We start from the raw sequence: 23,320 nt of genomic DNA on the forward strand, positions 1-23,320 counted from the left end.
AGGAAAGGCTACCACTCAGTAGTGCTCCAGGCACAGGCAGATCTGAGGGGATGCTTCATGGACATTTACCTGGGCTGGGCGGGCTGGACATATGACGCCCGTGTGTTCTGGAATTCTGGGCTCTGCTGCTGCATGAAGGTCGGGACATACATCCCCAGTGTGAACTCCATCTCAGGGATGTCACCGTGCTCCTCTGCATGGTGGTAGATGTCGCCTGCCCCCTGTAGCTGCATCAGCCAGGGCCCTACGCTGGCCACCCCAATTCCACCTGGGAGCTTTTAATAGCAGGCTCAACCAGGTCCACAATGTGGTGGAACAGGCCTTTGGGTGACTTAACGGCCGGTTCAAATGCCTCCTCACACACCTGAAGAATTAGCTGTGGAATGTCTCACAGGTGGTGGGCGCTTGCCTGCACCCTCCACAACATCATGGAGGGCAAGGGTGAGGCATTTGTCCAGGAGTGAATGGTCCAGTCTGACCCTGGCTACAAACAGCCAGCTGCTGCCCTGAGTCGCCAGGCCCACCTGGATGGGTCCACATTAGGGAGGCCCTCCATGAAAACTTTGCTCACGGGCCCCAGTGACCCCCACCCACAGCCACCCCGTGTAGGCCCCCCAACACATACACCCCTCACTGTGCCCCCCACCATAAGCATGGAACACAGGGATGGTGCAAAAATAAACTGCTGAAGGAAAACTATTACCTGTGTGTGTTTTTACAAATGGCTACTGGAATGATTTACAATTAGGAACAGGGAAAATATGTACATGAGGGGGCTGGAAAAGGGGAGAGCACCTAAATCTGGTTGCGGGGGGAAGGATCTCAATGGGGGGGATGGGGGGGCAGCTCAACCTGTGGGGAGAACGGGCCATTAGTCCAGGGCAGGGGTGGAGGGCTGCGAGCCCTGTTGACCCCGGGATCCCTGTCCACCACTGGTTTGGGGTCCTCAGCAGGTCTGGAAGCACGAGGAGGCAGGGCTGTGGGAGGGATTCAGCAGGACTGAGCTAAGCAGTGGGGGAACCAGGTGGGCCATGTGCTCCCTCAGGACCCCGATTATGTCCCTGAGGTTGGACATGAGATCCTCCCAAGCTGCTTTCCACCAATCTAGGTCCACCTCCTCCAGGCAGAGGCAGCACTTGGCTACTTCTAACTGGGGACCATGATGACATTTGCCAACCAATCAGAGTGGGGCCCTCCTGTCGAGGGCCCGTCATGGTGCTTGTGTCAGGGGTGACCCTGTCCTCTCTTCCGCCTCCAGCGGGCTTTCCCAGTCCTCTAGTGGCATGGCTAAAACGATGGAGAGGGAGAGATGGACTGATTACCTCGGTACTGGTCCAAGAACCATGCCCCTCACCCCCCAGTGGCCAGCAGACCCCCATCCCCCTGTCCAGCGGCATGGCAGCCATGAGACATCACAGGTAGAGAGGGGGCCCCCAGTTGTGTTGGGCAGGCCACGGGTGCACTCTGATGCCCCCACCATGCATGCAGCTTGTGGCGCTGTCCTGTGTTTGGGTGCTTAGCGTCACCAGCAACCGTTGTGGCATACCAGGAGCCATGGCCATCTGGGATGTACCTGGCCGGGTCCACTGGCATGTGGGTGGCCAGCTGGCAGCTGTATTGCCCCCGCTCTGCAAGCCAGGGTGTGTGTCCTGCTAGATACATACCAGTGGGTCCCTTGTTGAAGTATGGCAATGCCCAGCTGGCTGTCGCCCAGCTGGAAGACTGAAACTGGTCAATGACCAGCTCTTCAACACTTGACCCCCTGGACGGCAGCTCTGGTTTGGTGCCATCAGTGTGGGGTTGCCACAGGTCTTGGCTCCTCCTTGGCCCATGGTGCAGCTCTTCCACCACAGTGTTGAGGATCGCAGGTGGCAGTGTGCTGGCCCAGGGCCCCAAGAGGCTCCAGAGCTCCCGGTAGTAGGGGCAGGTTGCAGAACTTGCTCCTGACTGGCTGGCTGTGTCCTGACTCTGGGCGTAGCCCTATTAACTTTGCCCTGCACCTGCTCCTGGCTGTGGACTGGATGTCCCTGGGTGGCCAGTCTGGTGGCAAGGGGTGGCGAAGGCTGCCGCGTTCTTCCACTTAACACCCATCTCCCAGAGGAGCTCCTCCTCCTTCCAAAGGCAGAGGAGGGACCTGAGCTCTGGCTCAGTCCAGAAGGGAGCCCTTTTCTTCTGTGGATGGCCAGCCTCCTGCGAGCCCTGTGTGGGCTCTGAGAGGGGGCCCTGGGGCTCTTGGGTGAGCTGGCTGCTGGCCATTGCTGGCGGTCGAAGTTCTGGGCTGTAAGGGCGAGCAGAAGGAGGCTTGTGCCTTTGCTGCCAGCATGCTCTCAGCTTCCTGCCACGTGGTTTCTGTGTCCCTGCGTCTTTAAACATGGCCAGATACAGGGAGCACAGAGCTCTGCTGCTGCTGGCCAAGGTGTCTCTACATCCCAGCTGGCCAATGCCATGGCGGACTCCTCTTTCGAAAGAGTGACCTGTGGAGCATCTACACATTTGCTTTCTAAAGAGTTTTTGGAAAGGGCACTCTTCCTATTACAGGACCGGAGGAGCGCTTTCGAAAGCAGGGCCGCGTTCTTTCTATTTCTTTTTCAAAAGAGCATATTTGGTGTGTAGACGCTCCGCATGTTCTTTCGAAAGAGGGCTGGATTTTCCAAATGTACTTGCTAGTGTGGACTGATCACTTGAGCCGTGTCTAACTGCCTAAGCAAGCAGCAAATTTGGTCTCGTCTAAAAGATGTTGCAGGTGAAGCACCCCAGACGTTGTGTTACTTTATGATTTAAGATTATAATGGAACTCAAACCTGACTTCCTAGTAAATACAGTACATTGGACAATGCCTCATTACCATAGCTGTGTTTAACCGGTGTTCTGTAAACACTATAAACTGATATCTTCTAGGAAGATGGGACATGACTTCAACAAAACTTAAACAAGTAACTGCTTTGACAAAATTAAGTGGTAAACTCCAAACCTGACAACTGTCTAGAACAAAACACCCAACTTTAGACCTAAGTTGTTTTAAGTAACCACCTGCATTATATCTTTTGTGAAATAGTAATTTTTTTCTCCAAGTTTGTGTCTGAGCCAACAGTATTTTTGCTTTCCTTGTACCAAGATCCCAACTCCTCATTCTGCCACCAGGACTCCACTCTGATCAGAAACCTCCTAGTGTAATTCAACACTGTTAGGAATGGAGATTCCTGTGCTGTACTCACTCATCTCCAGTCCAAGCAATCAAGTCTGCCACTCTGTCTGAACTTCAAGGTCCTGCCAAAAACCAACTGTCAAAACTGCTGAGCCTTCAAGATGCCGTTATAACCTCTGAGTTCTGAATTCCACTGGTCTCCCTTTTGTCTGCTCTCGGTACCTACTCAAATATTAGTTGCTTCTAATCTGTAAATATAAACTTGTCCTGGTTTGAAAGTCCAATTAACTTATGTAATGAGTAAACTGTATTTTTCTGAAGTTCACTCAACTACTAGATTTGAGTGGCCACTTAACACTTGCATTGACTAAGAAAAGCTACTCTGCTTCTCTTTACACAAGGAACTTCTCTCATACTAGTTCTCCCACATTCAGTTATACTACCCATGTCACCACACAATGACCAGGGAAGTAAGTGGAAAAACTTCACTCTGGTATTTAAAAGGTATTTCCATCTTTAATCTCTTCAACACACATTAATCAGCAACCAAAACATACAGAGTTATATTTTGAGAATTAAGGGAAAGGGAAAATTAAACAGCCATGAGGGGAAACATGGCACTGGAGCTATTTTACTGACCATACAAATCAAAACCTAAAAACAGTTTGGTCATTTTAACTCAGGTTTGGTTACAAGGAACTTGTCATATCCCACAAACTTATTCATCTGTGGAGCTCAGTTATCACAGTCTTGCACACCAGAACCATACAGTGCATTCCTGAGCCATAACAGCTGATCACTAAGTACTGAGAAAACTCCCCTGGTGTTTAAGATGCCTGTAGCCAAGATCTGAAGTAAGACCATGGGACCCGTAATAACTGTAAAAGGTGCACTTCAACTCATCTAAAATAAAAATCACCCTTCTTTTGATAGCCAACTTGAAGTTTACAGACTTTCAACTTTATAGTAACAGATTTAGAGACAAGAACGTCTCTGGCCTTACCCTATCTTATCTATCATTTCCTTAGGTTAATATTTGTCTCCATTTATCTAAGGAGCACTACAATGTGGGTCTGATCAGAAAGAGCTCTGGGAAGACTAAGGACTTTTCACAGGATATTTCCTTGAAAATAAGACATTTTATGCAAAAATATTTCCTCTCTTTAGACATGAGGCAAAACTAGTATGCAACAAACCCAGCCATCTGGAATCTATATTTTGCCCAACTAAAGTGTACATGGTTAGTTTAGGGTTAGGGTCCACAAGTTGGTGTAGACCAGCATTAACAAACTACAGCTTGCAGACTACATCCAGCCCCTCAGGCTTTTAATCTGGCCTGTAGGATTACCAGTCCAATGGCAGAGTGGCATTAAGGCAGGCTTCCTGCCTGTGGCAGCCCTTTGCCACTCCTGAAAGTGGCTGGTACATCCCCGCAGCCCCTGGAATGGAGCCACTTTCCTCTCTTCTCCCCTACTCCAGGAGCTGCTGCCAGACGTTCTGGCAGCTTACAGCCGGGGTGCACAAACTGGCCGGGGGCATGAATTTTCATAAGGAAGGGTGCATGCCTCCCCTATGGCCTATGTTGGCTCCCCCAGTCTGTCCCCACCAGCTGTGCTACCTCCTCTCTCTTCCCCAGGACCTCCACTGCCACTGTTTGCTGAGGGAGCACGGTGACCAATGGAAATGGTGCAGCTCCTGCCACAGCACCCACTGGGCCAATCAGAATGTGTGGAGGCATCGCCGGGAGGCCCTGAGTCAAGCAGAGTGGGCGGTTGGCAAGCTCTTGGCTCAGTAAACCGGCCTGTCTGGTCCCCACAGCCTGCTGGCAGCCAGGACCCCTGCCTTCCTGCAATGCTAGTGTGGAGCAAGAACTGCTGCCCTCTTCAGGTCCTCCCTCTAAACACCCACCCACTTTGCGGCATCCCCTGGAGTCCCCTGGCACCCCCTACATCCCCTCCTGTAGTCGTCCCTCAGGGTTGGGTGTGCGTGTGGGTGCCTTCTAATTGCAGGGACAAAATGTGGGGCCCAATATAATCAGTTTTTTCATCCCAGGGTTACAGGAAAGACAGGAGGCAGCCTGCCTTAGCTGCATTGTCAGTTGCAAACTGCCTGATGGCATCAGCACCTGGCTACAGCCTGCATGCCAACCCCAGCTCTGAAGCCCCTCCCACATCCTAACTGCCTACCCCAGCACTACACTCATCGCCTGCCACACAATTTCACTACCCAGATGTGGCCCCTAGGCCAAAAAGTTTGCCCACCCTTGTGTGGACTACAGCCACCCAAAGGTGAGGTTAAAGCACAGCAATTTAAGCTACATGAGTGTTCTTCTTGGCTCCTTAGCCTAGAAAATCATTTTCAGCAACAGCAACACCACCACCACCACCACCACAAATGGAAAGCATCGGAGGGGTAGCCGTGTTAGTCTGGATCTGTAACAGCAACGAAGGGTCCTGTGGCACCTTACAGACTAACAGAAAAGTTTTGAGCATGAGCTTTCGTGAGCACAGACTCACTTCAGATGCTCATGAAGTTTTGAGCACCTGATGAAGTGAGTCTGTGCTCACGAAGCTCACGCTCAAAACTTTTCTGTTAGTCTATAAGGTGCCACAAGACCCTTCGTTGCTGCTAACACAAACAGAAATAGCAATTCTCTGCTCTTCAGGGATACAAAAGCTTAGTTACTGGGGTGAAGTGTTTTGAGATCTTCTGACTGCCACTACCAGCACAAAGTACTGATGCCACAAACTGGTGTCTTAGAATTTCTCTTAGAGAGCCAGCCCTCAGGACAACTGCCCCCATATCCGCTACTTTGCTTAGAGCCAAGCAACACATTTGACTTGCGCAGCAAACAGGTTCAGTAAGCAGAGGCCTGGCCCACTCGGCCCTTCAAAACAGCGCTGAGACGTCAGGCTCTGCCCACGTTTTACTGATCTGGCCGTGCACACGTATAACGCTAACGAATGCTTGGCGAACAGGTGGGGGAAGGGGGGGGGGCAGTTCTGCTTCCAGCTGGGCTTGCGGGCCCGGTTCTCTTTCAGCCCCGATGCCGTCATCCTCCAGGACCTCGCACTGGGCTTTCTCCGGTCCGGGGACACAGAAGCACGTCCGACGGGACACGGCCCCGCAAGAGAAGGTCTGTGCTCCCGGGACGAAGCGGGCTGGGAAGGTGCCCAGCGGAGCCGGGCTTCCAGCGCTGCACTCCCGCACCCCGAGCACCGACGGTTGCCAAGGACGCCCCCCTCCCTTCTGGCAGCCAATGACATACGCCGCCGCCTCCGGCCGCGCCCTGCCCCCAGCCCCAGGCCCGCACTGCAGCAGCCGCTAGGGAGCAGGCACGGCCGGGCCGGGCCGGGCCGGACGCCGCTCACCATGCTGCGGTCGGCCAGGCGGCGCTGTCCGGGGTCCTTGCCCCCTGCTCGGTCCGTGTCTCCTCCCCGCAGGGCGACTTAGCAGAGTTCTCGGTCAGAGAAGCGCACCACGCAGCGGGAATAACTGCGGGCCCTGCGTACGGCAGCCATCTTCCCGGAGAGTGAGGGGTAGGAGGACCGGGAGCAGCTGAGATCTTAGCCAGAGAGGCCCCACAAGCACTGAGAGAAAGGACAGAGCGTCGCCCTCCTAACGCATGGGTGGCTGTACTGTGGAGCGTCGACCTTGAGGACTGCAAGTCCCAGCATGCAATGCGCCATGCTGCCTGGTGCTCGCCTTGGATCAAAGCGACGTGTCGTCTCATGGGCAATGTAGTCTCTGTCGGTTTGAGGAGAAGCACTGCATGCTGGGGATTTGCAATTCTTTTAACAGGCCAATCAAATGGAAGAGTGAGCACAGACTGTTAGGAAATGTAGTCCTTCCTGGGCTAGTGACCTGGAGGTGGGAGCAGTGGCTCCTGGGACATGTAGTTCCCATGGATTGTTTAGCTTTGTAGTGAGGGCAAGAGAATGGTATGGCTGTTTGCTGTGCCACCTTGCAGTGACAAGTACCAGCGGGGTAGCCATGTTAGTCCGTATCCACAAAAACAATGAGAAGTCCTGTGGCACCTTATAGACGAACAGACATATTGGAGCATAAGCTTTTGTGGCCAAAGACTACGGTCAACAGCAAAACTCCAGAGTCCTCAGTAGGCACATAAACCAAAGCCTAAAGCTTATGGCTAAGACTATGGTCATGTAATTTCTTTCATGAGGGAAGACACCTGCTACTATAAACAGCCACTCTGACTTCTTCTGCGGATGTACATGGGCACCGGGATGTATCCATGTGGAACAAATTGCAGAATTTAGGCCTACATTTGTTAGAGCTGAGTATATTTAATAATAGCCAAGTTGTATGTGTATTTTTCTCTCTTGAGAAATTTACATTTTTTTTCTCCAACAAAACTCTCCAAATGGTCAAGATGCATTGATATGTGTGTCTGGCATAAAATATAATTTCTCAAAGCTTTACATCACATTTCTGGAAGTTTTATCATACTTTCCAATTAAGACAGTTTGAGAGAGCCACTGTAAAATAACTATTACTTGATGTCACTGAACTGTATAAAGTCAGCCTTCTTAAATGTGTGTACAGTACACCCCCCACTTACACAATTTTGACTTATGCATTTCTTGCAATAACACGAGTCAAATCATGAGCAGCAAGGAGTCGGGAACCAAGCAGCAGCCTGGCTCCCCTCTGCTTGCAGGAGCCAGGAAGCTGACCAGCACAGCAGCCTGGCTCCTCTCTGCTTGTGGGAGCTGGGAAAATGACCAGGAATGCTGTGCTGGTCAGTTTCCTGGCTCCAGTCAGGAGTGGGGAGATGGGAACCAGGTGGCAGCCTGGCACTCAGTACCCCTCTGCTCGGGGAAACTGGGAAAGTGACCAGCAGTGCTGCAGCTGGCTCCCATCTGCCTGCCAATTCCAGGTGCCCTCAAACTGACCTGCACAGCTGTGCCTGGCTCTGGGCTCCCACTGCTCCGGGAAGCAGGGAGCCAGTACCAGGGAACCTGGAGGAGGCAGGGTCCCTGCCCCATCCATTCCTTTCTTATGCAAAATTTGACTAATGTGTGGTTGCCCAGAAACACAAACTATGTGCAAGTCAAGGGTCTACTGTATTCCACTTCAGAATACACTGTTATACCATTGAAAGGCTGAGCATATGGTATTCCTAGTTTTAAGCCCAACTTGGACACTATCCAGTATAGCTGGGGATAACGGGGTAGGGAAATCACCTGCCTCACTTTCCACATTTAAAAATAATTACAACTGAGATGGGAGCTGAGGGAAGAGATTTAGAGATCCTCTCCTGGCAAAGGTGTTGGTACTTAAGCACTTGATGCCTAATCAATTTATTCTCATCAACTTCCCCCTCTTTAATTCATAAAGTGAGTAGGAGCCGTGAGTGTATCAGGAAAGGAAGTATCAGGCCTGTTCTGTTTGTAGGTCTTGATTTTAACTGCTTGGTGTAGATGAATCCCTGGGAAACTCCCTGTAGGATTGGGACTTCACTGGTGGTCATTATAAGATATGCCCATTTACTGGCTCAGTATATGTTCACTAACTATTTATTAATGGGTTTTATTAGCTTGTTGTATTTATATTTAAATTTTTCTTTAAAAGTGACTGAATTCTCTCACGTGGAGGTTGTTTTGTATTTAAAAAAAAAAAACCCCAAAAAACTAAGCCTGTCCATAGTAAATTAATCCTAGGCTGTGTGGCTACAGTGCTCTGAAGCCAGAACACTGCAAAGGAAAGGCCTGTGCGGGGAGCTGCTGGGTAGGTTTCTCCAGGGAAAGCTCCTGGTTGTCCACAGTGTCTTTTGTTTGTTTTCCTGCTGGTTGGTGAGTGGAAAACTCCTTCTCTTTTCTCATCGGTGTAATGAACCCTTGGCAGCTGGATCAGCTCTGGCTTCTCTCAGATGGACTGGCCGCACGGCTTCTTGTAGCGGGGTTTGTACTTTGCGTGTTGTGATTTACTCAGGCGGTGTTGTACAAGGTGTCTTAACAGCTTTCCTGTCACTTTTACATTGCTGGAACTCCTGTGTGAGGGCTGTGTGAGCAGTTAAAAACCGCATGTAGGAGCGATTCTGTTCGATTCTAACGTAAATGCCGGATGCGATGACAGATTTGGAGGCTCTGGGAATCAGGTTAATCCTCTGTCTTTTCACAGTCATGTGGCTCTTGCTCTGATTCTAATAGCTAGGTTTAAAGAAGAATGTCAGCTGCTTTAGCTTAGTACTTACACTCTTTGTTTTTGAAATCATTTGTCCATCCTCCTCCTCACATCATGATTTTAGGCCTTTTCTTGTGACGTTTAAACCAGGGCTATAATTGGAAAGTTTTGTGACTAGGCCCACATCTGCCTTGGGAGGGACTTAAAGATACTAACTTCTTGTTTAGCAGCAACCATTTTTCATTTGATTTGCAGATGGTGTTTTCATTTAGAATGACCTCATTTATGTAAGCGCACATGAAAATTATTCTAAGGGGACCATGCCGTGCAGCCCGCAAGTGTTATCAGTTAATAAAAATGATCTTTGTTTTAATTTGAAAATAATATTTTGACTGTTGGTACAGAGATTATAAGGCAAATGGTCAATTATTCTCTCATGGACACCATACAGAAAACTCTTATGATGGAGCTTTTTATTCTTTTATTTTTCTCTTTTGCTAGAGCTGTGTAATACTGAGTGACTGTCCTATGATGGGCTGGATTCATCAAAGGTATATGGCTTTTAAGTTTACTAATATGGCATTAATGTTCATGGAAAGTGCTGTTAGTACTCTGCTAGCTGTATTGTTTGTTTGTTTAACAGTGTTCAGATAAATATCTATGGTCAGTCAGAATTTCATATATACTGTGTTGGCTCCATCTTTGCACGGTTTAAAAACAATAATAATGAAACTCAGTCACAGGCATTTGCACTGTCTCATTTGTTTCAGATTTTTATTTTTTAGCAGTAGCTTTTATTTAAAGAGAGGAAGAACCCATCAATAATTACCATTATGACATGAATTCAGCTTGTTATGATAAACACTTGTTTGTAAAATTTCCTTGCTCTAACAGGGTGACCTTCCAGACATTTGTGCATTTGAGTAACTTTACATGAGTAGTTATGTTGAAGTCAGTGATATTGGTGGGAGTACTTATCTGCATACACATTTACAGGATGGCACTCTGAATTAGTCCTCCTTCCTCTTTTGGGGGTGATAAGCATCTTACCCTTAAGATTAGTTAGCAGATGCTTTTGGCATAGTGGCAAACCTATAGTAAGTAGCCAAAAGGCATATAAATGGGTTTAGATGGAGGATACCAATTGTATTGAGAAGATTTCATAAGTGTTTTCAGGAACGTTTCATTCTTAATTATCATAGAGGAAGCTGTGTTAGTCTGTATCTTCAAAAACAACAAGAAGTCCTGTGGCATCTTAAACACTCACAGATATTTTGGAGCGTAAGTTTTCATGGGCAAAGACCTGCCTCATCAGATGCAGGAGTGGGGTCTTTGCCCATGAAAACTTATGCTCCAAAATATCTGTGAGTAAGGTGCCACAGGACTTCTTGTTGTCTTTCATTCTTAAGAGATTCTTCTAAGTTTGTGGGTTTTTGTGTGCACGTGCGCAATGTTTTTCATATTATATTTCAAAACGTTTTGCTGATACAGAGATCAATGCGGTGTCAATTTAAAATGAAATATTGTAAACTAACATTTTTTGCAGATTACTAACAATGTCAAAGAAATTTGAATGTATCTTTAAAATAAACTTGTCCACTGTTTATGCAGGGCTTTTTGTTTTTTTGTTGTTTACATCTCTTAACTTTTGCCCATGAAAAATTAAGGATGTCAATTTCACTTTGTTTTCATAGTTAGTTTCACTTCAGTTTCTCAGTGTTCCTAATACTTATCTGTCAGTTGCTATAGGGGAATATTTATTTGTTTAAATACTACCTCACTGACTTTTTTAAAAGTATTGCTGAATCACTTCTGTTGAGTTTAGGCTTTAGGAAAGGTGTTGGATTGATTGTCAGTTAGCAATGCCCTGTAAATAATAAACAAGACTTTGCAGGGTGATACATAAAAATTAAAGTTGGTAGGTGTTTTGTTTTAAAGTACTCCTGTCCTTTTTTATGTAGGCCAAAAACTTAAGAATTTATCTTTTTAAATCTGCAAAAATGAAAATCACTTGTCCTTTTTTTCCTTACTTTTTTAAATTACAACAAAACTAGTACTTTGTTAAATTGCAAGCCAACCCGGTCCTTGCTCTCCACCTCCAATATTTCCTGCAGTTTTTACTTATTGCATGGCAGACAGAAAGTTAAATGAGATTACAAGCAAAAGTGAAAATGACTAGGGCTGCTCTACAGAGGCACATGCTTATGCTACGGGGGGCGGGGGGGATAGGCTGTCTCCATGATCCAAATTGAGAAATACAAAGGGAAAACGGAGCATAACTAGTGAATAGGAAATTGGATTATTAAAATGAGTTTAAAAAACTAATGCCTCTTCAACAAGAAAACTGTATGTCAGGATAAATCAGTTTAGAAATTGTCAACATGAAAATACTGTACCCATTTAATTAAGCCAAGGTTTACCAGATATTAGCAATATAGGTGTGGTCAAGTTCAAAAGCTCAAAACCAACAATTTTCTGCCCCTGCCCCCCCTCCCCCCACCAACTTCTGAGTGCATTTGTCTCTTTCTTCCTCTGTTCAAACAGGCCAGAAGTTTCAAAAATATTCATGAATTTTGTTACTTAAATCCCTGTTAGCCAACTCCAAACACCTGGGGCCAGGTTTGCCAAGAAACAGAGAATCTTGACCTCCTTCTGACTTCAGGTTCTAAATGTCTCAAATTTTGGCCTTGACAACTAAGCCCTGATCCTCCCATTGAGAGTGTGGTTGGTGGGGGGGGGGGGGGGGTGGAAGAGGACATCTGTGACTATGTGCACCCTCACTAGCTTCCATGCGCAACAGCGTGATTTTTAACATATTTTCACTTTATTTTCTACTTGTGTGAGTTTTGAAATTGTGTGCTGTGGTAGGACCGGTAGTATAAACCTAGCATTCAACTCCTAGATTCAAAAGCCAGAAGAGATCATTGTGGCCATCTGTCTGACTTCCTGTATAACACAGGCCAGAGAACTTTCCCAAAAGAATTTGTAGAGCACATCCTTTAGAAAAACATTCAACGTTGATTTAAAAACTTTTCCTGTGTGGGGTGGAATACACAATGACCCATCATAAATTTTTCCAGTTGTTTAGTATCCTCACTGTTAAACATTTGCACCTTATTTCTTGTCTGTATTTCTTTAGCTTCAGCTTCCAATCACTGACTCACGTTACACTTTGTCTGAAAGATTTAAAAACCTGTTATTAAATACTTGCTCCAGCCATGCTGGAGGTACTTCTATTAGACTGTAATCAAGTCACCTCTCAAACTTCTCAAAGATAAGTAGACTCAAGGATCTGTCACATTAATCTGCTAATCATTCTCATGGCTCTTCTGTGAACCGTTCACAATGTATCAACATCTGTCTTAAACTATGAATATTAGAAATGGGCACAGGATTCCAGCAGCAGTCAGACCAGTGCCAAATATATCCTGATCAGGGCAGGTCGCCAAAGGATTGGGAAGCTACTGTTTTAGTTATGAATTCTCATGGCTTCCCTTCAGATAGCTGCAGACATCCAAGGGGAAGGTAATGCTGCACTTCTACTCTGCACTTGCAATCCCTTGTTGTTGGAAATCGTGTGGGGATGATGAGTTGATAGTAACATAACATATCTTAGAATGGGCACCGTAAATCAAGGACCATATCTGCCTCCACTGAAATTAATGTCTTGTGACCTATTCATGAGAAGAGCATTTGATGGTACTTCCACTATGTCTGCTAGATTTTGTGTGTGGGTCCAAACTTGTAATGAAGAATAATGGCACAAGAGATGACTTCATACATTTTCACTGCTGGAAAAACACAAGTTGTCTGAATTTGATTTTGAGAGGCAATGTACTGGTCTGCCCAGAAGTCTGGGAGCAAGGAGTTAGTGATAATCATGTGTCTGCTGCTGACTCCTGAGACTTGGGTTAAGTCTCATAAGTCAAAACTTTAATACTTGAAGATCCAGTTATTCGACAAAGTGGCCAATAAGCAGGTGGTACTTTAAACTACTCCTTAAGCTACTGCTGCTATGGACAAGGTTGTGTGTGTTCCAAGACAAGCTGTCAAGTATCTCAGACCTAAATTCTGTGACAAAGTCCCTGAACTCTGCAGTGTTCTGGTATGGCTGGCTGAGCATTCTATAAAAACAACAAGCAGGCCTGTGGCACTTCAGAGAACAACAAATGTATTGGGTCATGAGTATGGTGACCACATTGCCCCATGGCAAATATGGGACACCAGCCTCCAGGGATGGCAGATGGGGGCTGTTGTCCTGTGTCAGGGCTCCTTCGCAAAGGGTGTGCTGCCCCATGGTGAGGCACTGGGAATGGGGGCTCTGCAGCCTGCTGAGGTGGGGGAGTGGAGAGCTCCACAACCTCCTGGTGGGGATGCTGAGAATAAGGGCTTTGCAGCCTCCCAGCAGGGAGCAGTGGGGAATGTGGCAGGTGTTCGTGGCAACAGGGACGGGCACACCAGGGAAAGGGGTAGCTGCTTCGCAGATGAGCTTCACTGCAGCAGGAGCTTCTGTCCCAATGTGCAGGGTGCCAGGGAACAGGGCAGCTGCCCTGCAGAGGACCTTTCCAGCACCAGGGGCTGCCACTCTGACATGAAGTGTCAGAACGGGAGCCTTGCAAAATATGGGGCAATTTGCCCATTTTTCTTAGTCAGGACACCTGTAAGACAGCTTAAATAAGGGATTATCCCAGGAAAGCACGACAGATGGTCACTGTAGTCATGAGCTTTTTTTGGTTAAAACTCAACTGATTAAGTGGTTTTACCTGTGAAAACTCATGACCTAATAAATGTTAGTCTCTAAAGAGCCACAGGACTGCTTGGTGTGGTGTGTTTGTTTTTTTTTTTTTTTTTTTTTTAAAGTTACAGACTAATGCTCTCTGAGCATTCTATGGCCCCTTCATTTAAGTAGTGGCAAACCTACAGTACTTAATGTAAACCTAAAATTGACTAATATCAATACACTAGCCCTGCTTTTTATTTGATTGCAACACATATTACACTTCCAGCCTTTTGAGGCAGGCTGGGGTTGTGGGCTGTACATATATAGTGGATACTTCTAGTAAAATTATGGAGTGAAATAACCCATTGACATTTAAATTGCTATCTTCGTCTGTTGGGATGAATGGACAGGTTACACCTCGGAAAACCTTGGCTTTTGGCTTTGCAGCCCTGTCTGCACTGTTTGCATTTTGGTTTCCATTTCAAGGTTAAAAATGTAAAGGGAGCTTTGCTGTTGCAGTGGAGGAGCTCAACAGAGTGTGGATTTTGATGCAAATTGTGATGACTCATGACATACCCATGCCCTATCTCAGGGATGGAGAGGGAGTTTGTCTCCTCCATATGTGTACTGACACAAGCTGGCTTGATACAAATGAACTTCTGTCTCTCACTAGTGTGCTATGCTTACAGATCAGAAGGAGTCTATTTCAGGCAGTGCTTTAACTGCTGCTGCTGCAAAAAAAGTGTCATTAGCCAGTATCTAATGCCCATGGACAATCCCGATTTTATGATAACACTGCTTTGATTCCACCATCTTTGCAGAATATATCTTTTATGTACTGGCAACATTGACAGAGGTTGGGAAAGCTGCCCTGTTATGGGGAAATGAGGATGCAGGTGAACATGTATAGGCACAAGGCTACTGCAGCAAACTTGTTAATAGGCAGTTAGGACTACATACAGTTTACAATGGCAAAAGCCACTGCTCTTCTGCCTAGAGATGTTTTTAAGCTCTTAGTAAAGGTAGTAAGAAGGCATGGAGCTGACATAACGCAGGCAAGCATGCAGCTGTGATTCTTCTTCCCACTCTTTAGCTAAGTTTCAAGGATATGACTAATTGTCATGGTATAGGTCTCACATTTTGTTCTTTTTTTCTAACTAAGTTGATTTAATCGCAGGGATCATTGGCAGCGGTTGGACTATAGGTGCTAGTACCTGTCATCTTTATTTTCTATGCTTTTATTTGCATTGTGTTAGGATCATAGGTCTGGTAAGTAATATGGATACATAAAGTATCAATTGTCAAAGTTATCTCTGGGAATCCTGAGAAAAACGTGGTCCTTTCTGTCTTGACTATATCTTCTCTTAAAAGGAGATGTCTGACTGCCCCTTGCACAGAGGGACACATTGGAAAGTTAGGAAAGGAGGTTTGTCAGAGCTCTGGACTGACCTCAGTTTGACCTGTGAGGCTGTTTCTATGCTCGCCCCCTCCTGTTGGAGGGGGCATGGTAATGAGGCAGTTTGAAGCAGCCTAATAAGGCACTGACATGCATTTTCAGCACCTCATTAGCATAATGGCAGCTGCATGAATTTCAGTGCAGACTGGCAGTGTAGATGGGGGCAGCTTCAAAATAATCGCCCCACTTACTCCCAGAGAACAAGATCAGAGTCAGGGAATGTTGAAGTGGGGCGCTAAGTTCAAAGCTGCCCACATCTGCATTTCAAAGTCATCTTTTTGAAATTCGTGAGGCTTCCATTATGCTAATGAGGCACTGAATATGCATGTCAGCGCCTCATTAGCCTGCTCTGAACTGCCCCATTACCATGCCCCCTCCAACAAGAGGGGGTGAGTGTAGAATCAGCCTGAGTTACTGATAATTTTGCTAAAAGAGCCTGCTACATAATTAAAGATGCTCAGCTCCCTTGCTGTCAGACTGCTGTTTCCAGGCCCGAGAGCTATTCCAATGGTCGTAGTTTTGCTTATTGCTGCTCATTGGGGTTGCCATTGCATCTGAGCCAATTACAGGCCCTGTAATTGTATCTGACCTCAGAGAGGGGCGGGTGTAAAGGTGTCAAAGGTCTCCTTTTGCTCACACCATTTTAAGGCCAGTCCCAATCTGGCTGTTTGGTTTTAGATAACCAGGAAAAGTGCCCATTTGGACTCCTGGATGTCCTTGGGAAGAAAGGAGGGTGCAAACAAGCCAACTTTGAAACATGCAAAAAACCCAAATCCACTGTATTGTGTGCTGTATTTCAGACCAAAGGCTGAGCCTTGAAAACATGACTCTTGTGGCTCTTCACACACTCCTGAGTACTCTGTATTTATGCTGCCACAGAAAGAACTGGTTACACTCGGAGGAGAAATACCTCATCTGCTGGGAAGCAAGTACTGAAATGAATTTGCAGCTAAAGTCTCCACATCATGAATAGATACACTATGATCAAGCAACTTGGTGATGGGACGTATGGCTCTGTCCTCCTAGGCAGGAGCATTGAATCTGGGGAGCTAATCGCCATTAAAAAGTGAGTCGCTTTATTCCTTGATGTAATAGTCTTATGTGGGCTGTAGCCAACTAATATGTGCTATGGCAACACTAATGAGTTTTGTGGACAAAACCTTGGTTTTGCCAACAAAACTGGTGGAACATCCACATGCAAAATTGTTTTGTTGACAGTATATCGACAAAAGTCGGCAGTTCTGTAAACAACCTTCTGCCTCTCCCAAATGAGGAAGATCTCCTGTTTGACAAAAAGGCTGTGTGGATACTCTGGGGGGCCTTTTCTGGACAGAAAGGACTTCCACAACAATAGGCAGCCCTGTCTGCTGTGCTGTGGGTGCCTGTTTTGTTGAGAAAGTAGGCAGGTGGTCTGGCTGCTCTTGACAGAGCAGAGAACTCTTCCAATTGGCTTTTGTGTGTGGCTGCACTCTGTCAACAGAAGTTTTGTTGTGAAATCTCTTCAAAAGAAACTTCTGTTGACAGATCACAGTTGTGTAACTGTAGCCCATGTGTTTTGCAGCAGGGTTAGAGAATGACTCTGCATCTTAATTCTTGGCCAGTTTACATGGAACATAAAATGAACAGTCTAATCATCCGGGGCAGTTATTGCATTGAGGAGTGTAACAATTGGGTCACCTTGTGCCTGTTTGTCTATGTCCAATTGTAATAGAGGCCTCACGTTTCACCCAAATCACTTCAGACAGATTTCATTTCCAGTCCTTCTGATTGTGAGCTTCTAAATGGCCCACCTGTCTAAGCCTGATCTACACCTAAACTGTAAATTGACATAGCTGCATTGTTCATGGGTGTGTAAAATCCACATCCTTGAATGCCGTAATCATGCCAACCTTATCCCTAGTGTAGACGCAACCAGGTTGACAGAAGAATAACCCTGTCAAACTAGCTAGCACTGCTCACCCAGATGGATTACCTAGGATAATGGGGAAAACCTTTTCTCTTGCCATAGGAAGTGTCTGCACTGTAGAACTACAGCAGCAGCACTGTGCTTCTGTAGTGCAGACATGGCCTACCTGCAATAGGCACAGAGCACTGCAGCACCTCCCCAGAATGCTGTTTGTGATGCAGTGTCAGATTTAAGAGAACAATGTAAAACATAGCCACTGTAACAGTTTTTCATGATTAGCTAGCAGCTGACCACCCAGGGTCCCCAGAACCCACTGAAGCTGGGCGCACAAAGGTAGGTAGTAGGGATGTAATTAGCAGGTGGGTTTTTTTTTTTTTTGTTTTTTTTATTTTCCCTACTTACACTATTCCCCCTTCCCCCTGTCATGTGAATCATATAGCGTCAGGGAACAACAGGTCTGCAGGGCTAGTCTCAAGCCATTGCAGGGGTTCTGAGCAAAGATTTGTGCTAACAGAAGACAGAGATACTAGTATGACTCTGTCGTGAGAATTGATGCAGGCAAAAAGTTTGAGTGATTAAAATGGATATTTGATGGTATATCTGCACAGGGTTTTCTAGTAGATTATATTTGCTGGCTTGAGTGAGTTGGTACTCCTTAGATTGGCCCAAATTTTGGGCCATGTCTGCCCTAGCCTCAACTAACATTGTGTATCTACACTACAGAGATGATAGCAGTGTAACTAAGTTGGCATAATCCCTTAATATGTAGACGGCCTACACTGATGGTAGTGTTTGTGCCGTCAGTGTAGGAATATTACCTCCCCAAACAGCAGTAGCTGTGCCAACAGATGCATTTTGCTCTGGACATAGCTATATCCACACTAGGTGTTTAGGTTGGCATAACTGTGGCTGTGTCCACACTACTAGATAAAATCAAATTTATATTAATTTTCTAATACTGGAATTTATAAGTTTTGATTTTTTGACCATCCTCCCTTCCACCATGCTCCCATAAAGTCAAGTCATTGCTGCTGCACACATTGGCTAATATCGTCTGTAGCAGTAGTGAATCGTGGGAAGCTATCCCACAGTTCCCTCATTCCTGTAGCATTCAGGGTATGCTTACTGGTCTTGATGTCCTCTTCCCCCATTGCATTTTCATCATTTCCCTCCTGATCCCTGAAAATGTCGATCCCTGGAAATAATGCAGAGACCCTCAAAGTTAGAAGAAAGAAGTTTTGGTTTCCCCACACATTACATTGCCAACATGGGTACAGTGACTGTAGCCTCAACTGGCCATCCACTGATGGTTGCATGAATGTGATCTCTGAAAATAATGCAGGGGCCTGGAACGTTTCTTACATTGAGAAGAATGTAGGAGGAAAGAATTTTTGGTTTTTCCCCCTACTCTATATTGGTATTGGGGAGAGTGTCTTAATGCAGGGTCCTGGATGGCTTTTTAAAATTTAGAAGAAAGAGGATAGAGAAGTGCAGGGGGAAAAAAAGGATTTTTGGTTTTCCCCCCAGCATCAGCAAGCCCCAGTGTGGGCAAAAGAGGTTATAGTGGGGGGCCAGCTAAAGTTTCATTCCCTGGTAGCAGCAAGCCTCTTAGCTGCTGGGAGAGACTCTCTTTTCTTTCCCCAGCGGCAGCAAGCCCAGGTATGGGCCAAGAGCTGGGTGGGGGTTAGAAGATGACCAGTTGAGCTGTTGCTTCCCTGGCAGCAGCAGTAGCAAGCCCCAGGTACAGGCCAAGGAGGTGGTTCAGTGTAGGACCAGTTGAAGATCCTTTCCTGGCAGCAGCAAGTCCCTTCGCCCATATCAGGCCTCGCTGCTGCTGGGGAAAAGTTGAGGCAGCAGCGAGGCCTGATATGGGTGAAGTAGGGGGAGGGGCTTAGTGGTTGTGAGGCCAGTTCAGGTGGTCCTTCTCCATGGCAGCAGCAAAGCCCCCAGAATCTTAACCACTGGTGGAGGCTTCCCCACAGTGGCAGCAAAGCCCGGAATATCTTTCCCACCCTTGGAGCCCTAAATGTGTGACTGGCAGAATTGTCAGTACCAGATGGCAGGTGCTTCCTTTTGTTGGATTGGGTTGGGAGCTACCATGTGATGTGGCTGAGCGCAGGAAAGACCCAGACTGCGCAACACCTGTGGAGGAGGGAAGGGGGTTTGTACACAAATGTAAACCCCTGAGAAGATGTTTCTTGGTGTGTTATGCAAGCTTGAGGCGTGCCCCCCCCCCCCCACACCAGCACAGCCTTGTTGACACATGGTATGGCAGATCGGGGCTGGTGTTGGACAGCGCAGAAAAAAAATCGCAGCTCTGTCTGTACACTTGCTAACTCCCTGCAGGGGCTATTGAATGGGCAGATGGATACACACCGCTAACAGCATAGAAAGAAAGGAAAGCCATTTCTCAGGCTGTCAGACTGACATGAGTCAACAGCTAAAGGCTCAGTGCTTCCACTTGGAAATTCATGCTCTTGCTGTTACTGGAGATCAGTGGCCAGAGCGAAGCACTGACAGGGGCATTATGGGTTACATATGTGACACCTCTGGACGCTAATAAACTTGCTTCCATGCTGGCCTTCAGTTGAACTGAATTCGAGCTTGATGCTATACCTGTCAGGTAACTGCGATGACTGTTTTTTTGTAACCTTGAGAGTAGTGCACCCAAAATTGAGCTAATGGTCTTTACAGTGATGACAGCACATGGTAAAATGGCAATAAAATTCAAATTTAAATCAGTTATCTTGTAGTGTAGATGCAGCCTGTGTTAGTCTGTGTTTTTCTTTACACCCTACTGAAGTAGCTAGGTCAACCTAATTACAGCAATTTGTCGACAAGTTTTTTCTTTTTCAGAAGATATCTTACAAGAATGCAGCCAAATTACCAAACGGATCAACGGAGCAGATCGCTCTTGCTCTCACAACAGAGAGGGCTGGACTGCCCAGCCTCTCTCGACAACAGCCAACTGGAAGTACAGCAGACGTGGCTGCCTTATGTCCCTTTAGCTTCACGTGGGGACCAAAGTCACTTAACTTAAATTGTGGTGTGTTCTAAATGCTTAAAGTATACAGAACAATACCACACTGTAGAAGAATACCTAGCTTCCCTCTGGTGTACTTCATTTAGAGGTATAAAGTGCTTTTATAGAAGGGGAAAGTGAGATACGGTGTCTTATGAAGCTCAGACTGTAATGTCCCTGACAATATTACTACTTTTTCTCCCCTCTGTTCCTGCAGGATGAAGAGAAAGTTCTACTCCTGGGAAGAATGCATGAATCTTCGAGAGGTTAAGGTACTTGTTAATGCCAAGGACAGTTACTTTTCAACCCACCGTTTACAAGGCCTTCCACACTAGAACAGTTCTCCCTAGTGTTTCTCGATAACATAACCTGCTTCAGCTCCCTTACTGAGAAGAGCCTTATTAGTATTCCCTGCTGTGGAGTACAAGTGGTAGCTTTGCCATTTCCTCATTCTTCCTAATAATGATTACATGTTTTGTAGTCCTGTTTTTTAAAAAAAAAATTGTAGCTGGTGACGAGCAGGTTCCTACCACAGAGCTGCAGTCAGGAGCAGCTGCCCAAGAGAGAAGATAGCCATCTGAATTCTGGGTGTTCCCATGGCAGGACTGGGCTGCAAGAACTCAAACGGGAGCTGGGAGTAGTACTGCAGTATGGATTTTAAAGAGCTTAAGTATATATGCCCTTCATTACCAACAGCATCTGTGCATACGCTCCATTCCACTCAAGGTAGTCCTGTTCCTCAATAGTTTGACCAGAAACAGCAAATAATTTCATGTGTGGTGCAGGTGCCAGCTAGAGTTTGGGTGCATATTACAGGGCTGTCAATACTGGCTGTTCCTTAGCTTCTCACTGTTGCTACCACTAATACAGCTCCAGCAACACTAGTATCAGTGGGAGCACAAGCATAGGTCACTGTAACCACTTTTTTTAACCCTGCACAAGGGAGGATTTGTCTATGCTGATGCTGTTACTGGCTATAGAAAAAGGTGGGACATTTTAGAGGAAAAAGACCTAAAGATAAATTAAGGACTGAGCTCACTCACAAGTCTGATCTGGCTTCTAGCAGCCTAAGTGCATGAGTAGGGTGGAAGGCCCTCCAGTGAGAAGTTGTGTTGGGAGAAGATCGAGTTGCTCAGGTGTGTAACAGTGAACCCGTTATGTGGGACAAGCTAAGCGCAATTAAAAGCTAGTACGTTTGCATAGATTGGCCTGCATACACAACTCTGAGTACTTGCAATGGTATATGTCAGTGGCTTTCCCTGGAAATCTGGTCTTTAAATCTGTAGCTGCCTGCTACTTAAAACAAGCAACACTTCTTGTGGAACAAAGCTTTGAGCAGTGTGCAAGAGAATCCTTCCTTATTGTAACGGAGAGGGAGCTGTGCTAGTCTAGATACTATCAAAACAAAAAAAAAAAAGCAGTCAAGTAGCACTTTAAAGACTAACAAAATAGTTTATTAGGTGAGCTTTCATGGGACAGACTCACTTCTTCAGACCATAGCCAGACCAGAACAGACTTATCTATCTTATAATTGTTTTGTTTTCTGCTTCTAGTCGTTGAAGAAATTAAACCATGCCAATATAGTAAAACTGAAAGAAGTTATCAGGGAAAATGATCATCTTTATTTTGTATTTGAATACATGAAGGAAAATCTTTACCAATTGATGAAAGAAAGGTATGTAAGTTACATCATAAAGATTCCTGATAGAAACTTAACTATAAAAGTAATGAGTTCATGTTTCTTAACTCTTTCACATCCCTGTCTTTTAAAGGAGGCAGTTCTATTTAGTCACCAGATACAATCTTAGCTCTAAGGGGGCAAGGGGGGGGGTGTGTGTGTGTGTGTGTGTGTGTGTAATCTAACATACAAATTGTGACCTTTATTCTATAGAAGGGCCCAGCTACATCAGAGATTTTGGCATCATGTAGTTTCACTATTGGTGCAGCTCTCCCAGACTGGGGATCTTCATTAGAGTAGCAGAACGAGTGTAAACCTCTCCCTAGTCTTTAGTAGAGGTTAACTGATTATGTCAGGTCTCCATAAAATGAAGACACAGGGACTATGCTTACCTACACAAACTACACATATGCATATGGAAACGGATATTTGCACACTAAAATAACACTTTGAGTGCATAGGTGTGGTCAGGTGCACTACATTAAATGAAGGAAACTTTATACAGACATCAGGCTTTTATTGTATGACACTCTGCACCTCTAGAAAATGAATATTTGTAATACACACTTTGATAGTGCCCCTCTCTGATGTGCTTTCCTGAATGCTGACATTGTTGTAGAACTGGTTTAGGTGTGGTCCTTCAGCTGTGTGTTGTAGAGACCACATGTTCTTCTCAGGACATAAATACTAAACAGAAAAACAGAACAATCTTCCTGCCCCCAAGAAGGGTCCAGGCACTCACTGCTGTTCTCCAGGGAGCAAAAGGCAAATCTTGGGCAGTCTCCGTCTCCTCCTCCTCCTCCCCCCCCCCCCCCCCCCCCGCCCCCACGAAAAACATGCTGGAATTCTGCTCCTCTCTGTGCCCCAACCTGTCGCCAGGCTTTAACCCTCCCTGCCTCCCCAACACAACCCCCAAGGGAGGTCCCAACCCACTGCAGCCTTAACTCCCTGCCCCCCCTTGGCCCCAGCCTGCTGCCAGCCTTAACCCCCTCCCCTTCCCCGTGGCCAGGCTTTAACTCCCCTCATTTCCCCCTGCCCCCTCGTGGCCTCCATTTGCTGCAGCCTTTAACACGCTCCGCCTCATGGCCTCCACTTGCTGCAGCCTTTTAATGCCCCCCCCCGCATGCCCCACAACCTGGGTTTGACCCCAGCCTCCTGCCAACCTTTAACCCCCCCACCCCCCATGGCTAGGCTTTAATCCCCTGCTCTCACCACAGCCTTTAACCCCCTGCCCCGGAGGCCCCAA

General features: G+C 46.4%; 2 protein-coding genes across 7 annotated transcripts in view; one reads left to right on the forward strand and one right to left on the reverse strand.

Annotated features, from left to right (window-relative positions):
* The window catches only part of FBXO9 (F-box protein 9), a 45,516-nt gene extending 38,757 nt beyond the window's left edge, over positions 1-6,759 (reverse strand). Inside the window, exon 1 of one of the 2 annotated variants that reach the window (XM_074991168.1) lies at positions 6,517-6,759. In XM_074991168.1, coding sequence (XP_074847269.1) covers positions 6,517-6,519 — 3 coding nt within the window. In that variant the 5' untranslated portion in view covers positions 6,520-6,759. The remainder of the gene's footprint in view (positions 1-6,516) is intronic. The other variant, XM_074991167.1, reaches the window with a different exon arrangement.
* Positions 6,760-8,965: 2,206 nt separating this feature from the next.
* CILK1 (ciliogenesis associated kinase 1) overlaps positions 8,966-23,320 on the forward strand; it is a 38,537-nt gene continuing 24,182 nt past the window's right edge. For 4 of the 5 annotated variants that reach the window (XR_012645106.1, XR_012645107.1, XM_074991169.1 and 1 more), the window contains exons 1-5: positions 8,966-9,069; positions 9,794-9,843; positions 16,269-16,534; positions 20,614-20,668; positions 21,950-22,071. Coding sequence is in view for 3 of the 5 variants with exons in the window: in XM_074991169.1 (XP_074847270.1) it covers positions 16,434-16,534; positions 20,614-20,668; positions 21,950-22,071 (278 nt within the window). In the remaining 2 variants the exon portion in view is untranslated. The remainder of the gene's footprint in view (positions 9,070-9,793; positions 9,844-16,268; positions 16,535-20,613; positions 20,669-21,949; positions 22,072-23,320) is intronic. The other variant, XM_074991170.1, reaches the window with a different exon arrangement.

The sequence above is a fragment of the Carettochelys insculpta genome, chromosome 3 (assembly GCF_033958435.1).
Source record: "Carettochelys insculpta isolate YL-2023 chromosome 3, ASM3395843v1, whole genome shotgun sequence".
NCBI lineage: Eukaryota > Metazoa > Chordata > Testudines > Carettochelyidae > Carettochelys > Carettochelys insculpta.